Source organism: Triticum urartu, chromosome 6A (assembly GCF_056163025.1).
Source record: "Triticum urartu cultivar PI428250 chromosome 6A, HENAU_Tu73, whole genome shotgun sequence".
NCBI lineage: Eukaryota > Viridiplantae > Streptophyta > Magnoliopsida > Poales > Poaceae > Triticum > Triticum urartu.
This window is the reverse complement of record NC_141878.1, coordinates 561,655,305-561,674,196: the sequence shown is the minus strand read 5'-3', so window position 1 is coordinate 561,674,196 and position 18,892 is coordinate 561,655,305. Positions and strand designations below refer to the sequence as shown.

The 18,892-nt window shown below is 47.1% G+C and overlaps 1 protein-coding gene and 1 pseudogene across 1 annotated transcript; both read right to left on the bottom strand.

The window, feature by feature from the left end:
- Nucleotides 1-3,647: 3,647 nt before the first annotated feature.
- On the bottom strand, nucleotides 3,648-7,192 carry LOC125515052 (uncharacterized). Its single transcript, XM_048680471.2, has one exon. The coding sequence runs from the start codon at nucleotides 7,129-7,131 to the stop codon at nucleotides 3,898-3,900; it is 3,234 nt and encodes a 1,077-aa protein (XP_048536428.2). The 5' UTR covers nucleotides 7,132-7,192; the 3' UTR covers nucleotides 3,648-3,897.
- Nucleotides 7,193-11,940: 4,748 nt separating this feature from the next.
- LOC125515054 (dehydrin DHN3 pseudogene) lies at nucleotides 11,941-12,473 on the bottom strand (annotated as a pseudogene).
- Between the last annotated feature and the right edge of the window lie 6,419 nt (nucleotides 12,474-18,892).

Here is an 18,892-nt window from a genome sequence, read left to right as displayed (position 1 = left end):
TCTCTTTTATGCATGGTTGCTTATAGCCTCGTATTTCTTCTCCGATATTTGGGTTTTGTTTGGCCAACTTGATCTATTTATCTTGCACTGGGAAGAGGTGCTTTGTAGTGGGTTCGATTTTACGGTGCTTGATCCCCGTGACAGAAGGGGAACCGACACGTATGTATCGTTGCTACTAAGGATAAAACGATGGGGTCTATCTCTACATAGATATATCTTGTCTACATCATGTCATAGTTCTTATTGCATTACTCCGTTTCTCCATGAACTTAATACACTAGATGCATGCTGGATAGCGGTCGATGTGTGGAGTAGTAGTAGTAGATGCAGGCAAGAGTCGGTCTACTAATCTTGGACGTGATGCCTATGTAATGATCATTGCCTGGATATCATCATGAGTACTTGAAGTTCTATCAATTGCCCAACGGTAATTTATTCACCCACCGTTTGATATTTTTCTCGAGAGAAGCCACTAGTGAAACCTACGGCCCCCGGGTCTCTTTCTCATATTATTTGCTTTTATTTTCAGATCTATTAATCCAAAAACCCAAAAATACCTTGCTGCACTTTATTTTATTTGTGATCTATTTATTCAATCTATTACAACTTTTTCCCGTCACGCACCAATTTCTGGCACCGTTACCCGAAAGGGATTGACAACCCCTCTGACATGTCGGGTTGCGAGGATTTGTTATATGTGTGCAGGGGTTGTTTACGTTATGTTGCTTGCTTCTCCTACTGGTTCGATAACCTTGATTTCATATTTGAGTGAAATACCTACCGCCGTTGTGCTGCATTATCCCTTCCTCTTTGGGAAATACCGACGTAGCTTCAAAAGACATCATCGAGCTCGAGCTCAAGCCAAGCAGCTGCAAAAAAGCGGGAAAACTATTCCCCAGCTAGGAGAACAGGCGGTGCAATTGACCCCCCCCCCCCTCCCCCCCCCCCCCCCCCCCCCGCTCATTGTACCTACACATGTGAGTACCGGCACCGATCAGTTGGTAATAACTGACGATCATAGAAGGCATGCTGAAGAGGCCGGTGTCATTGTAGACAACTCCTAGGCATCGAGCCCATGGAAACTTTTACCAAGGAGCAACTAAAACAGAAATATGCTCGCATCCAACCTCTGGTGAAGCCTGAGGACATCAAGAGTCTATCAACGAGAATGTATGAATTGCATGAATGGTACATCAAAGAAACCAAGACTACCGATCGAGAGTTCCTCATGGTGAGAGTCAGGCCAGAGCATTACTACCATGAAAATGCTCTATATGTTGAGTTTAAAGAATTGTTTTAGTTATTCAATCAAGACGCACTTGACAAATATATCGTAAGTTGTTGTTGTTTGTAAATGATTTTTTTCTGTAATTTAATTAAGTTTCTAGCTAGCTGTAGTGCTCTTTGATCATTACCTGTAATTATCCTCACTATATTCTTTTTTGTGATATTATGCAAAATGAAGATGTATAAAATGAGCCCATTGACCCAAATACCATTAATCAAGATATATGGACACGTCCATAAGAACGAAAAGACACAGAGAAAAGCTTGCTAGAGTTTTTGGTGTGCCTAAATACCTGTCCAAAAATACTACTTCCTTACAACTTCAGATGAGTCACACTGTCTTGTACTAAAAATTATATTTTTGCTTAATAGCTAGATGTTAATAAGTGTACAGAGGGTTTAGGTAGTTGATGAGTTATGCACATGCCTACTTAATTATACATGCATGCCCGCTTAATTGTACATGCAAGCTGTGCGCATGCCATTTCCACTGGATCTTGTTAATCATTGAAATTAACGAGGGAAAAGTTCAAGTACTGGACTCACTTCTTAAAGATGTTAACGACTACTCAATCGGTTTCCACCGGATGGTCGACAGGTAATTTAAATCATTATCGAACTATATGTCGGCCTGTTTAGTTCGTCATTTCCTGATATCAACTAATTAATAACTCATTTATTCATTTTATTTGCCGGCGGGCAGGGCTTGGGAAAAGTTCATCAAACAGGTTGATGGCCAATGGAAAAAAAACTGAAATGGTGTCTACCCAAGGTAATTAATTAAGTACCTATCAGCTAGCTATCATCTCTTTAATTCTAGTTTCAATACCATTATCTTGCTTGATTAATTATTATTTGATTGAATTCTATTGTCCTAAAGGCCCTGAAGCAGACGTCGGGGACTGATTTATGTGCATACTATATTTGCAAGAACATTCGCATGATGGCATCCGAAAGGACTAGAACTGATAGAGACTAATGGGTACGTTTGTCAGAACACTATTCATAATTTTTACATTATTATCTAATATACATACACACAACTAATACATGCATATTGATCTCTTTCTTTAAAAATGAAGGAGATGCGGGATAAGCTCCTACCAGCGGCTCGCGTACGAGCAATCCAAGAGGAAATAGCTGGATTTTTGCATAACGTGTACAATATGTAGTGTCGTAAAATATGTTTGAAATGAAAAAGAATTAAATGGAAAACACAAAACTAAAAGGAAAACTCTGAATGTTTTTTATGACAAGTTTATTGACGCGAGGATGACTCGGATAGCAACTATTAGTATTTTTTGTCTTTTTTTCCTTTTCGGATGGCAATTTAGTTGTAAAAATGTCAAGGCGGGATTGCTTCGTGCCACACGCGTGGAAATTATCATTTTGGTAAATCTATGCTAACGGTAACTTCGTTGAACATAATTTCTATCAACATCGAAATCAACTGCATCCAACAAGCAAAATTTTTTGTCAGCCCATGTATAGAACACTTTATCAACATGTCTCTTGTTTGGAGATGTAAAGCCAAATATAACACTCGCAGTATTCTAAATTCATGTATGTCGTGCTTCGCACTAAAAAATTATTGGAATTTCTACACCTACGAAATATGATGACACGCAAAGCATTAATAACAACCAGACAACAACGGACAATAAGTGAGATCAATCATTTACCACTATCGTAACATACATCATCAAAAAATATTTTTTAATAACGCTTACTATTTACTAATAGGAAACTATCAAAATTGGAGCACGACCGACGCTGGAGATGCGGCTGCAGCTGCGCAGCTGCCGGCGTCCTGGGAGGAGTACCAGCCCCAATCCCGGATTTTCGGTTCGTTGATCTACGATATGCTTCAGGGAGGGAAGCCGCTGCCCGCCGAGGTCATCTCCAACGACGAGGACGACGAGTGCTACGACAGCGACAATGGCTCCGGCGAGGACTCCGGCGACGAGTAGATCCCCTATGCTATGTTTTGATTATGTTTAATTATGGTTTGTACTAAGAACTTCCCTATGCTATGTGTGCTGAACCCCCATGCGCTATGCTATGTGTGTTGAACTCCCGTGTGCTATGCTATGCTACGTTGGTTTGATGAACTCCGGCGAGATGTTTTTAGCGTGGAGTATAGTTTGTTTAAATTTGTGTCATATGCGGGATCGTTATGCGGGATCTGTTCTTGCAGCGCGGCCGGTGTCCTACAAAAATCGTTTATTAGATACCGTAAACGGTTTTTCAGGAACAGTGGTTTACGGGATCTACTAGAGATGCTCTTACCGACTGAAAATTAAACAATAGGTGGTCTCATGCCACGTTCAACCACGAGGCTCTAATTTCTGGGAGCTTAGTAACTTTATTATACTGATATATTAGATGCCATAGGCATCATAGCATACATACATGGGTTGAACCAGAAGGAAATTTGCACGACAATGTTAAAAAGAAAAAAAAAACTGTGAACACATGTTGTCCATGAAAACTTAAACCAAGATACATTCGCTTCTCCAACGACCAAGTGAGCTAGGTGAACTAGACTCAATCAATTTATATGCGGTGGAGTATTATTCTGCAAAGGTAGCGGCCGTAGGCAGACCGGGCTTAGTTCAGTCCAGGCAGCTTCTCCTTGATCTTGTCCATGAAGCTCTTCTTCTCACCGGTCCCGTCGGTGCCGTGTGTCCCAGTGCCAGTTGTTTCGTTGTGTCCTTGCTGCCCGCCGTCGGTGGCCGTGGTTCCATGCGTCTCCGTGCCGGTCATTCCAGTGTGTCCATGCTGCCCGTAGGTGCCAGCGGTCTGCTGGTGGTCACCGTGACCACCGGGGAGCTTCTCCTTGATGTTCTCCATGGCATCCTTCTTCTTGTCGATGCCACCGGTGCCCTGTGTTCCCTTATCGGTCACTCCGGTGTGTTCGTGCTGCCCGTAGGTGCCGCCAGTGGACGGGGTGCCATGTGTCGCCGTGTCGGTGTGTCCTTGCTGCCCAAAGGTGTCACCGGTCTGCTGGCGGTCATTGTGGCCACCGGGGAGCTTCTCCTTGGTGTTCTTCATGATGCCCTTCTTCTCGCCTGTGCCGCCTGTGCTGTACGCCTCTGTGTCAGTCACTCTAGTGTGTCCGTGCTGCCCATAGGTGCCGTCGGTGGCCGGGGTGTCATGCGTCCCCGTGCCGGCGTGGTGCCCGTCGGTGCGAGCAGTCTGCTGGTGGTCGTCATGGCCGTCGGGGAGCTTCTCCTTGAAGTTCTCCATGACACCCTTCCTCTCGTCGGTGTCGTGTACCACTGTGCCGGTCATTCGGGTGTGTCCCTGCTGACCATCTGTGTCGTCTGTGGCTGTGGTGCTATGCATCCCCATTCCAGTCATTTCGGTGTCTTCCTGGCTCCCGTAGGTGCCACCAGTCTGTTGGTGGTCACCATGGCCACCAGGGAGCTTCTCCTTGATGTTATCCATGGCGCCCTTCTTCTCGCTGGTGCCATATGTCCCCGTGTCGGTGTGTCCCTGCTGCCCATAGGTGTCACCGGTGGCAAGGGTGCCATGTGTTGCAGTGTCGGTGTGTCGCTGCTGTTCATAGGTGTCGCCGGTCTGCTGGCGATCATCGTGGCCACCGGGGAGCTTGGGCTTGATATCGTCCATGACGCCCTTTTTCTCAGTGTTGCCGTGTGTCCCCCAGCCGGTCATTTCGGTGTGTCCCTGCTGGCCATGCATCACCGCGCCGGTTTGTCCCTGCTGACCGTAAGTGCCACCGGTGTGCTGGTGGTCTTCGTCTCCACTAGGCAGCTTGTCGTTGATGTTCTCCATGACGCCCTTCTTCTCGCTGGTGTCAGTGTCATGCATCCTCGTGCCAGTGGCTCCGGTGTGTTTGTGCTGCCCGTAGGCACCATCGGTGGCCGGGGCGCCATGTGTCCCCGTACCGGTGTTTCCTTGCTGCACATTGGTGCCGCCAGTGGCTAAGGCGCCATGCGTCGCCGCATCGATGTGTTCCTGTTGCCCGTAGGTGCCACCAGTCTGCTGGTGGTCCCCGCGGCCACCAGGGAGCTTGTCATTGATGTTCTCCTTGACGCCCTTCTTCTCGCCCGTGTCGGCGCCATGCAACCCCGTCCCGATGGCCCCGGTGTGTCCGTGCTGCCCGTAGGCGCCATCGGTGGCAGGGGCACCATGTGTCCCCGTACCGGTGTTTTCGTGCTGCCCATAGGTGCCGCTGGTGGTTGAGGCGCCATGCGTCGCCGCATCGGTGTGTCCCTGCTGCCCGTAGGTGCCACCAGTTTTCTCGTGGTCCCCATGGCCACCAGAGAGCTTGTCATTGATGTTCTCCATGACGTCCTTCTTCTCGCCTATGTCGGCGCCGTGCATCCCCGTGCCGGTGGCCTCAGTGTGTCCGTGCTGCCCATAGGCACCATCGGTGGCCGGCGCGGCATGTGTCCCCGTACTGGTGCTTCCCTGCTGCCCATACGTGTCGTCGGTGGGCGAGGCGCCATGCGTCGCCGCAGCGGTGTGTCCCTGATGGCCGTAGGTGCCAGCAGTTTGCTGGTGGTCCCCATGTCCATCAGGGAGTTTGTCATCGATGTTCTCCATGTCGCCCTTCTTCTCGCCCGTGTCGGCACCATGCAACCCCGTCCCGATGGCCCCGGTGTGTCTGTGTTGCCCGTAGGCGCCATCGGTGGCAGGGGCACCATGTGTCCCCGTACCGGTGTTTTCCTGCTGCCCATAGGTGCCGCTGGTGGCTGAGGCGCCATACGTCGCCGCATCGGTGTGTCCCTGCTGCTCGTAGGTGCCACCAGTCTGCTGGTGGTCCTCATGGCCACCAGAGAGCTTGTCATTGATGTTCTCCATGACGCCCTTCTTCTCGCCTATGTCAGCGCCATCCATCCCCGTGCCGGTGGCCCCGGTGTGTCCATGCTGCCCATAGGCACCATCGGTGGCCGGCGCGGCATGTGTCCCCGTGCTGGTGTTTCCCTGTTGCCCATACGTGTCGTCGGTGGCCGAGGCACCATGCGTCGTCGCAGCGATGTGTCCCTGATGGCCGTGGGTGCCAGCAGTTTGCTGGTGGTCCCCATGTCCACCAGGAAGTTTGTCATCGATGTTCTCCATGTTGCCCTTCTTCTCGCCCGTGTCGACGCCGTGCATCCCCGTACCGGTGGCCCTAGTGTGTCCATGCTGCCCGTAGGCACCATCAGTGGCCGGGGCGCCATGTGTCCCCGCACCGGTCTTTCCTTGTTGGCCATAGGTGCCGCCGGTGGCTGAGGCGCCATGCATCGCCGCGGTCATGTGTCCCTTCTGCCCGTAGGTTCCACCAGTCTGCTGGTGGTCCCCATGGCCACCAGGGAGCTTGTCATTGATGTTCTCCATGACGCCCTTCTTCTCGCTGATGTCGGTGTCGTGCATCCCTGTGCCGGTGGACCCAGTGTGTTCGTGCTGCCTGGAGGCACTATCGGTGGCCGGGGTGCCATGTGTCCCCATACCGGTGTTTCCCTGCTGGCCATAGGTGCCACCGGTAGCTGAGGCGCCATGCGTCGCCGCGACAGTCTGTCCCTGTTGACCGTAGGTGCCACCAGTCTGCTGATGGTCCTCATGGTCACCAGGGAGCTTGTCATTGATGTTCTCCACGACGCCCTTCTTCTCGCCGGTGTCGGCGCCGTACATCCCCGTGCCGGTGGCTCCAGTGTGTCCGTGCTGCCCGTAGGCACCATCGGTGACCGGGGTGCCATGCGTCCCTGCAGTGGTGTGTCCCTGCTGCCCGTGGGTGGCAGCGGCCGGCTGGTGATCACCGTGGCTGCTGGAGAGCTTCTCCTTGATCTTGCTCATGATGCTCTTCTTCTCGCCGGTGCCGTGTCCCTGGTGCTCCATCCAGCGCCGAACTTGTCACTCGGGAAATCTACTAGTGGTGTCGTTCACTTGGAGCAGGTGGTTGTGTGAAGCAGGTGCTGCATGAGGCACTATTTATAGGCCGTTAGAGGATAGACGAAGCACGACGTGTTCTCTCGTGAGTCGATGGGCAGGTGAGTGCCGACTAGCCCATAATGAGGGGTGGTCACTGGTCAGATGGACGAATCGCCGCGGCAGGGCGCTACGTGTGGTCGCGTCAGTGGGTCGGCAGGTGGCTGCCGACTAGAGGAGCCGGGCCTCTCAAGCCAGTCGGCGCGTCCCGGTCGCCACGTCCGTCTCATTCGTCCCGGTCGGCGCGTCCCAGCTCATTCGTCCTCGTCCGGGAAGAAGATGATTCCCCAAAAACATCTGACCCTTCTTTTCTCTTGCAAAAGAAAATGAATTGTTTGCTTAAGAGGATGGAAGATCGAAAGTGTCGGCATATAACGACAATGAGGCTACGAGAGTAACTAGACGAAGCATACGAGAGGTTAAGGGCTTTGATTCAAAATGATTTTATACAGTAGGATTTTTTGACTGATTTAGATCCTAGGGATTTTTCTATGTTGCCTATTTCATTCATAGGACTGAAATGCTTGGTGATTTTCCTTGGAATTCATTTGCACTTCATTTTGGAGAAAAACGCGCATCCACTAATATCTCTGTGCAGAATTCCATTGCTTTTGTAGGGATATATCAAACACTCTTTCATTTGAATTCATGTAGTTTTATAATTCATAGGATTCAGGACATGTCACTACTATCCTTCGTATTTTAGCAGTAAAGAATCACAACCACAATGAAATCAAAACTGTGAAGCAGGCAATTTGCAAAGACAATAGCAGAGAGTAACATCCTCAGAATTTTTGCATCAAACAAACTTGATTTGCTAAGCTATAGATAGTTTCAGTGCAGTATTTAAATGCAGGTTGGGTATTCCATTAGATGCATGCTAGTGAGCCAAAGCAGAAGTAAGAACAGATCACCCAAAAGTGGGGAGAAAATCGATCTCAATGATCTGTTCTCCACTGAAAACTGAAAGGGCTGCCTCCAGCGTACCTCATCACGAAAATTTGCAGGATGTTAAAACTTCCATCAATGCTTATCACAAAAAGAAATTCAGAATTTTTTGAATTTAATTTATTAATTTTTCGGATTGTATTGTTCATCGGGGAGCATGTGAGCTCGGGATAAAAAAGAGCACTTTCTTGCTGCGGAGCGCTTCTTTTGTTTTCATACAACGTTGTAAAATTGAACGTGATCACAGGCTTCTTTCGAGTAATGGAGCCAGGGCTGCTAACACTAACGATTCAGAATCAGAATGATGGGGTGCGGAGATACGTTTGGTCGTCTCGGCCGGGTGAAATCTTCATTTTCTCCTAATGCCGTCTTACCTTGTTGTTATTTGACATCCCGGACGCAAACATCACGCGATAACGCACCCCTGTGGCCAAGACATTTCGAAATGTCTTCAGTAAATCGTGTTCCTGCAAGTTCTTCGCGCTCTAGCTAGTGGTAACATGGCAGAGTATGGCGCTACCATCTTTGCAAGGGAGGACAAGAACAAACATTCAGACAAGTATATACTTCTTTTCAAAGCATTACTTCCATCGCACACGCTTGAAAATAATGGTTGCGTTACACACACATAACGTTACAGTTTTGTCCCAACATTCAGAATGAGGCTACATGATTTATCAACGAGCAAATGCGCAACTCTAAACCGCAAGGAAGCACACAATTCTACATTTGAGAAGAAGGCCGCAGAGAAACCAAACATAAAAATGACCAAGCTGCACAGAATGCGCTCGCGTGTGGACGGGCAGGTGAGTGCCGACTAGCCCATAAAGAGGGTGGTCAGATGGACGAATCGCCGCGGCTGGGCGCTACGTGTGGTCGCGTCAGTGGCTGCCGACTAGAGGAGCCGGGCCTCTGATGGGCAGTTGGCGCGTCCCGGTCGCCACGTCCCAGCTCACTCGTCCTCGTCCGGGAAGAAGATGATTCTCCAAAATCATCATCCCATCCTTCTTTTCTCTTGCGAAAATGGTATTGTTTGCTTATGAAGATGATACTCCCTCCATTTATAATACTCCTATAAGAACGTTATTACTCCCTCCGTCTCTCCGTCTCAAAATGCTCTTATATTATGGGACGGAGAGTGGTAGATTGAAAGTGTTGGCGTGTGACGACAACGAAAGTAACTTGACGAAGCATAAGAGAGGGTAAGACTTTTTTTTCTTGCAATGGGGAGCAAGCCTCAGTTTTGCATCGAGCTATGTGCACACAACCATATTATTACGTAGTAGAGGCTGAGGTTTTGATTCAAAAGAATTTTATATTTTTTTAGAGTATTTATATCATGGGAAATTTTTCTATATTGGTTGTTTGATTCAGATGAGTGAAATGCCCGGTAATTTTCCTTAGAATTCATTTGCACTTTATTCTAGAGAAAAGTCTGCACCCACGAAATCTCATTATAGAATTTCTTCGCTTTTATAGGGATATATCAAACACTCTTTCAATCAAATTCATGTAGTTTTCTAATTCGTTGGATTCAGGAGATGTGACTACAATCATTCGTTTTCTATTCCACGTTTGCCAGCACTATGGTCCTGTTTGGAAACCATGTAGACTCTCCTTCTTTTGTGGGGGAAACCATGTAGACTCCACCTATAATAAGATCACCTTATATATTACTGTGCACAGACCATAATAATGGTTACAAGGGAAACCATTTCTCTTTTTTTTGGAAAAGGGAGGCTCACCCCCGCCTCTGCATCTGAAAGATGCATGCGGCCATATTATTAATAAAAGGTTTGAAAAGTAACAAAACTAGGGAAACCATTCCTAGTGTAAACATATATTGTTTTCCACAATAGTTGTATGTAAGTCGCCTAAATTTGGAATTTGGGCTAGTTTATTTTCATGTGAAGAAAGGAACAGTTGGAGGGAAGGGAGGAGCTCGCCAGATAAGACTCCCATATCTATCTTAGGGGTGGTGCAAGTTTGCCGGAAAAAGGTCAGCGCCGGAATTAGAGATTGGCAGAGGGCGGTGGTTGGGGAGGGGGGTGAGGCTGGCGCCGGAGCACCTCGGTCGAGGGCGGCAGCTCGAACGGTGGTAGTAGGCGGCAGGGGGGAGGGGGGATCACTGCTCGAACGGTGATTTTTAACAGAAAACTTATGATTAATTTTTTGCAGGTCATATTCCAGGCTACGGCATGGATCCGTATGTAGTCATTACTCACTCCTACGGCCTCCCGGGAGCAGCTGGCTACTGGGTGCAACCGATGGGAGATGGCAGCACGGATTTTTTTCAACCGGTTTGGATGGCGATCACTACATAGGATAGGTCCTTAGTGTATCCTCGTCCAGCCGGATGTGGCTTTGAGACTTGTACTCTTTATTTTTGCTTTGTTCCTTTTGTGGGCAGTACTATGCAGATCAGACTTTGTTACTGTCGGCTTTTTAATAAAGTGGCCGCATGCATCTTTCCGATGCAAAGGCCGGGGATGACCACTTTTTCCAAAAAAAAAGAGGGGAGGGGGAGATAGTGATCCGTTTTCTAGGAAGAAGAGCGGTTGGAGGAAGAAGACGTGAGCTGAACCGTTCATTTTCTATCCAACGGCTCAAAATCCTGCCAAATCAGCTGATGGCCCAGTTTAAGTTTTCAGGTGACTTGCAATTAGCCACTCACTTTGTTTTCTGTTTGGATAGGAGGGCTGTAGAAGCATGTAACCATGTGAATTAGAAGAGCACTAGTGGAATTTGCATTATCTCCCCCCTTTATGTTTTCCTTCATACAAATGATCAACGAATATATATCTTACAGTCATGAGAGGGGCTATAATTCCATATATTGTTTTGCATATTAAAAAATCTGAACCATACAAGGTATATTTATACACTGTAGAAAACAGAATTCATATGTGAGGTCGAACAAACTTGATCTGCCAGACCATAGACGGTTTCAGTGCAGTAATTTAATGCAGGTTGGGGATTCACAGTGGATGAATGCTAGTTAGCCAAAGCAGAAGCAAGAAGAGATCACCCAAAAGGAGGAAAAAATATCGATCTCAATGATCTGGTCTCCACCGAAAACTTAAAAGGCTGCCACCATACATACATATAAACTTCAAAATAAAAGATAGGTTTATCTGTTCATGCAATAATCTCATAGCAGAGCAGCATATGATTTGCTTTCTAAATAAATAAACAAGGCACCACAAAAAAAAATCTGAAACAATTTATAGGCACTTTTTTCATCCTACTCTTGCACGTGACTTCTAGCCATGTCAGTTATCGAAGGCTGTATGATTCAAGCGCAACGCAGCCGACCCTGTCTCCACGTCCCAGTTCCTATCCACACACAACAGCACCTTCAGGGAGTGTGTGCACTGTCTACTCTCAGAGCATACATATCTTACAAGGAATCAGCATCACCGAGAAGAACAAACTATGTTTTGCATCAAAGCTAAGACAAGAGTGTGCTTGTTTTGTTTTGAACGTTGTAAAACTGAACCTGATCACAGGCTTGTTTCGAGGAATGGAGAAGGGGTTATTCTAAAGAAGAGTTCGAAATCTGTTATGCCACTAGGAAAGTCCTGCAACAGTGCAACACAAAGCTATCATTTCTTTTACCGCTCCGAAGTACTCCCTCTGTAACTTAACATAGGACTTCTTTGACAGTCATATTGTCGAAAGACGTCTTATATTAAGTTACAAAAGCCTGTCGGATAATAAGATGGACAAAAGAAAAGGAACAAAAAGGAAATTTGCATGACGGAGTGTAAATAGACGAAAACTGTGAACACACTGTTGTCCGTGAAAACTTAAACCAGAGATACATTTGCTCCTCCAACGACCAAGTGAGCTAGGTGAACTAGACTCGATCAATTCATATACGGTGGAGTATTATTCTGCAAAGGTGGCGGCCGTGGGCAGACCGAGCTTAGTGCTGTCCAGGCAGCTTCTCCTTCACCTTGTCCATGAGGCTCTTCTTCTCACCGGTGCCGTGTGTCCCAGTGCCAGTCGTTCCGGTAAGCCCCTGCTGCCCATGGGTGCCGCCGGTGGCCGTGGTGTCATGCATCTCCGTGCCTGTCATTCCAGTGTGTCCATGCTGCCCGTGGGTGCCAGCGGTCTGCTGGTGGTCACCTTGGCCACCAGGGAGCTTCTCCTTGATGTTCTCCATGATGCCCTTCTTCTCGCCGGTGCCGTGTCCCTGGTGCTCCATGTTGCGCTGAACTTGTCACTCGGGAAATCTACTAGTGCTGCTGTTTACTTGTCTTGGTTGTGTGAAGCAAATGGTTGTGTAAAGCAGGTGCAGCACGAGGCACTATTTATAGGCCGTTCGAGGGTGGACGAAGCTCCAGGTGTGCTCTCGTGAGTGGATGGGCAGGTGAGTGCCGACTAGCCCATAAAGAGGGGTGGTCAGATGGACAAATCGCCGGGCAGGGCGCTACGTGTGCTCGCATGAGTGGGTCGACAGGTGGCTGCCTACTAGAGTGAAGAAGACACTTCCCCAAAAACATGTGATCACTCTTCTTTTCGTTTGCAGAAGTGGTATTGCTTAGCAGATCGAAAGTGTCGACATGTGACGACAACGAAAGTAAGTACACGAAGCATATGACAGGCTGAGCTGGGGGTTTGATCCAAAAGAGTTTTGTAGGATTTTTAGAGAATTTAGATCGTAGGGATTTTTTTTCTGTGTTGGCTGTTTGATTCATAGTATATTGAAATGTTAGCAAGTTTTCTTAGAATTCATTTGCACTTTATTTTGGAGAAAAAAGTGCATCCACTCAAATCTCTGTGTATAATTCATTTTCTTTATAGTGATATCAAACACAAAAATGCCTTTTGGAGGCCGAGCTCCATGCAGGCCTCCAAAAGCATTTCTGAAATTTCATCAAAATTCATATTTCTAGATTTTAAAAATTATGAAAAAATACACATAGACATGAAGGCATAATATACATGTGTGTAAATTTTCAGGACAAATTATGTTGAAATGAGGCCTCTGAAAAAAAACAAATATGAGGTTTTTCAACACATGATACTATTAATCCTCAAAGACAACAAATTTGTATTTTCTGCACAGGTCGCATCTCAAGGTTTTTCATTCTGAATTTTTACACACATATACATTTCATCTTTGTATACTTGCATAAAAGTTTCCAGATTTTTTTGAAACCGAAAAGTTCAATTTTTTGAAAAATAGATTCAAAAATAAAAGGCTGCATGGAGCTCGGCCTCCAAAACGCCTCACTTCATCAAACACTCTTTTATCTGAATTCCTGTAGTTTTCTAATCCTGTAGGATTCAAGAGGACATGTCAGTAAAATCCTTCGTATTTCTATTTCCCTCGTTTTGAGAAAAGATACCCTAATTTGGCGCCCCAAACTAGCAACTCACCCGTACAACCGGCTCCTTCATTCCTCTCTTGTCGTCCCTGTAGGACATAGTCAGGCAAAACTCTTGCGATGGTAAGATTTTTTCCATGCCGTGCCATGCGGGATGTGGTGGAGCTGGCGCATGATCTGGCGTAGTGGCCATTGGTGTCGCGAGGTGCTTCCACCGATGACGCGGCGGTTCGAATCACATGCAAGGTAGCGTGGAGCAGACGATCGACGTGGAGGTGAGCACCAGAGCGGATGTGCGTTGGAGTTGCGTGCAAGAGGCGGACGACCAACAGCCGAGCTCGATCATGGACGTCGCGACTGCTCCAAGTCTTTCAACTTCCAAAATTTTGACAATCGTAATTTGAATTTTTTAAAATAATTTTCAAACGTTTCACTTTCAAAATTTGATCTTTTAGAATACTTTGAACTTACAAAATTTTGAACTTCAAAAAATATTTTAAAATTTTGAAATTATAGAATTTTGGAAAATTTCACAGAAAATAGAAAATGTACGTCCTATGTGGGGCCCACAATGTGATTGTGTAGTGGGAAAACTTGTGTGACCATACATGTCGATTACTACCTCCACAGGTCTAAGCACATGAGAGACTTACGAGGCACGTCTAAGAGCAACTCTAGCAGATTTGCCATAATAACTTCCAATAATTATGATTTTGGCCAAAAAAGGCATTGTAGCATGGTCCTCATATTGTTGGGCATTGTAGTATAGAAAAAAATGTCCTATGAAACAAAACTAGGATCACTATGAAGACATACATACAAGGTTAGATCTTTACCAACAACAAGTTGCAACGGAAAAAGAGTTTGTGAAGATCGTGTTCTTGAAGTCTCACGAACAGATCCCTCAAACAAGAACCGGACGTACGGCCCCTCTGTGCATTGCACATGTTCAACACCAGAGATCTGGCAGTGCTTCCTCGTCTGGGGCTTGATGATGCCAGAATAGAAAAGGAGGGAGGAGCAGTGTTGGGGAACGTAGCAGAAATTCAAAATTTTCCTACGTATCACCAAGATCTATCTATGGAGAGACTAGCAACGAGGGGAAGGAGAGTGCATCTACATACCCTTGTAGATCGCTAAGCGGAAGCGTTCAAGTGAACGGGGTTGATGGAGTCGTACTCGTCGTGATTCAAATCACCGATGATCAAGTGCCGAACGCACGGCACCTCCGCGTTCAACACACGTACAGCCCGGTGACGTCTCCCATGCCTTGATCCAGCAAGGAGAGAGGGAGAGGTTGAGGAAGACTCCATCCAGCAGCAGCACAACGGCGTGGTGGTTATGGAGGAGCGTGGCAATCCTGCAGGGCTTCGCCAAGCACCACGGGAGAGGAGAAGGACTTGGGAGAGAGGGAGGGCTGCACCAAAGGCAAAGGTGTGTTTAAGAGGCCCTCCTACCCCCACTATATATAGGGAGCCCAAGGGGGGGGGGGTGTGCCAGCCCTAGGAGATCCAATCTCCTAGGGGGCGGCGGCCAGGGGAGGTTTCCCTCCCCCCCAAGGCACCTAGGAGGTGCCTTGCCTCCTTGGGACTCTTCCTTAGGGTTCCCCCTTCACCCTAGGCGCATGGGCCATAAGGGAAGTGGCGCCCCAGCCCACTTTGGGCTGGATCCCTTCCCACTTCAGCCCATGGGACCCTCCGGGATAGGTGGCCCCACCCGGTGGGCCCCCGGGACCCTTCCGGTGGTCCCGGTACAATACCGATGACCCCGAAACTTGTCCCGATGGCCGAAATAGGACTTCCTATATATAAATCTTTACCTCCGGACCATTCTGGAACTCCTCGTGATGTCCAGGATCTCATCCGGGACTCCGAACAACATTCGGTAACCACATACAAACTTCCTTTATAATCCTAGCGTCATCGAACCTTAAGTGTGTAGACCCTACGGGTTCGGGAGACATGCAGACATGACCAAGACGTTCTCCGGTCAATAACCAACAGCGGGATCTGGATACCCATGATGGCTCCCACATGTTCCACGATGATCTCATCGGATGAACCACGATGTCAAGGACTTCATCAATCCCGTATACAATTCCCTTTGTCTAGCGGTATTGTACTTGCCCGAGATTCGATCGTCGGTATCCCTATACCTTGTTCAATCTCGTTACCGGCAAGTCTCTTTACTCGTTCCGTAACACATCATCCCGTGATCAACTCCTTTGGTCACATTGCGCATATGATGATGTCCTACCGAGTGGGCCCAGAGATACCTCTCCGTTTACACGGAGTGACAAATCCCAGTCTCGATTCGTGCCAACCCAACAGACACTTTCGGAGATACCTGTAATGTTCCTTTATAGCCACCCAGTTACGTTGTGACGTTTGGCACACCCAAAGCACTCCTACGGTATCCGGGAGTTGCACAATCTCATGGTCTAAGGAAATGATACTTGACATTTAGAAAAGCTTTAGCATACGAACTACACGATCTTTGTGCTAGGCTTAGGATTGGGTCTTGTCCATCACATCATTCTCCTAATGATGTGATTCCGTTATCAATGACATCCAATGTCCATGGTCAGGAAACCGTAACCATCTATTGATCAACGAGCTAGTCAACTAGAGGCTTACTAGGGACATGGTGTTGTCTATGTATCCACACATGTATCTGAGTTTCCTATCAATACAATTATAGCATGGATAATAAATGATTATCATGAACAAGGAAATATAATAATAACTAATTTATTATTGCCTCTAGGGCATATTTCCAACAAGCAGCCCTTCGCGAGAAGAGCTATGGTGGAGAACTAGAGAGGGGGACACCGCAGATCGCGAGAGAACGTGTGTCTCAGTAGGGGGCGCCCCATGGGTATATATAGGTGGAGGGGCGAGGCCAAGTTGGAGGAGGGGGCTTCCCCTTGTGGCGACGGCCAAGGGGGTGCCGCCCCACCACCCTCTAGCTTGGGGGGCACCACATATATGGGCCTTTAGGCCTATGTGGCTGCGCCCTAATAGGCTTTAGTCTATTTGGGCAGCCCATGGTGCCTAGAATAATCCTGAGGGGCTCCATATAAATACTGGAGCCCTCATATACTAGTATTACATCCTCCAGATCTTTCACACCTATCCAGTTTTATTTGGTTTTCTCTGAACTGCTTCTGATTTCCCCGAAACACTTCTGGTTCTCTCGCACAATAATTTCCGTTATCTCCGAAACTTTTTTGGTGATATACTCCAATACTCCCAACTCAATTAGAACTCAACGAATCAAAGGTTCTTAAGTATGTGAGCTTGTAGGTTTGGTGAAACACATACATGACCGAAAAAACTTTCGACCAATGATCAATAGCGGAACTATGGACATCCATATTGACCCCTATACTCACACAAATGTTTATCGACTGAACCTGTAGCTACCATATGATATTCATTTTGCTTTGCGATAATTTTCAAAACCCGAGGTGATATATATCAGTATCCCCGTGAGTCAAATACATTCTCACTATACCTGATGATGATAGATGTCATCACACCGAAGGCCCCTAAAAAATCTCTCCATCATCACAGGAACAAAATCCGAGTCTCGATCTATCTAGTTCCCCATCATATGTTTCCGATGAACATGCAAGATGCCGTTATGATCACCCTGTTACAACTGACATCAGAATAACCCCAAAGTGCATCATCCGGTATGGAGTGACTCTATACTCTCATGGTCTAACGAAGTGCATATGTTAACTTCCCGTTTCATGGACTATAGACTTGTGACAATATCATCTCTTAGTAAAAGATACAACTTGGGTCATGGCAATACGAGTGTTCTTCCAACATCGTTACCTCAAATGTTCTCAGCATCATTGTCACACTTAACTATGCCCATGACCAGAAAAACAAGACCATCATACACCAACTGAGCTAGTCTTAAATGCAAGACTAGGAATCTTATTTTATCGCTTATAAGTCTAGATGTGTAGATGAGTTTTCCTCTGATTCTCTTGGTTTTTGCAGGATTGAGAACCACGACAATTATAGCATAGAATATAAACATTAATCATGAATTATTATTGTTGGGTAATGTTGCATGGAAAATATAAAAAAATAAGCACACGCAAGATCTATCCATGGAGATGCATAGCTACGAGAAGGGAGAGTGCTTCTACGTATCCTCGTAGACCGTTAAATGGAAGCGTTTTATCACGCGGTTGATGTAGTCGTACTCTTCGCGATCCGATCACGATCCAACCGATCTAGTGCCGAACGGAATATGACACCTCCGAGTTTAGCACACGTGCGGCTCGATGACGTCTGCTCCTTCTTGATCCAGCAAGCGGGAGAGGAGAAGTAGATGAGATCACAACCAACACGACGTCATGGTGGTGATGGTGGTGGTGGAACACCGACAGCGCTTCGCTAAGCATCGCCGGGACGAGGCGGTGGAACTACGGAGTAACGGGAGAGAGAGGGGCGCCAAGGGCTTGGCGTGTCCTCTTGGGGAGCCCCCTTGTAACACCCACGATGCGGCTATATTCCCCACGTGTCGGAGCATGACTTAGAGGCATAACCGCATAGTAGGCATGTCGCAAGAGGGGTAATCTTTACACATCCCATGTACTGAATAAGAAAGGGATAAAGAGTTGGCTTACAATCGCCACTTCACACAATACGTAAATATAGTATTACATCATCCAGAATACAATCAAGGTCCGACTATGGAACCAAATAAAGAAATACAACCCCAATTGCTAGATCCCCGATCGCCCCGACTGGGCTCCACTACTGATCAACTGGAAACGAAAACAACACAACGAACATGATCTTCGTCGAGCTCCCATTTGAGCTGGGTTGCGTCACCTGCACTGGTAGCATCGGCACCTACAACTGTTTGGAAGTATCTGTGAGTCACGAGGACTCAGCAATCTCACACCCGCGAGATCAAGACTATTTAAGCTTATGGGTAGGAGAAGGTAGTGAGGTGGAGCTGCAGCAAGCACTAGCATATATGGTGGCTAACTTACGCAAATAAGAGCGAGAAGAGAAGCAAAGCAACGGTCGTGAACTAGAAGTGATCCTGAATCTACTTACGTTCAAGCAAAACACGAGACCGTGTTCTCTTCCCAGACTCCGCCGAAAAGAGACCATCATGGCTACACACGCGGTTGATTCATTTTAATTAAGTTAAGTGTCAAGTTTTCTACAATCGGATATTAACAAATTCCCATCTGCCCATAACCGCGAGCACGGCTTTCGAAAGTTCAAAACCCTACAGGGGTGTCCCAACTTAGCCCATCACAAGCTCTCACGGTCAACGAAGGATATTCCTTCTCCCAGGAAGACCCGATCAGACTCAGAATCCCGGTTACAAGACATTTTGACAATGGT

Coding starts and splice junctions, on each gene's coding strand:
- LOC125515052 (XM_048680471.2), bottom strand. CDS start 7,131: ATGGAGCACCAGGGACACGGCACCGGCGAGAAGAAGAGCATCATGAGC.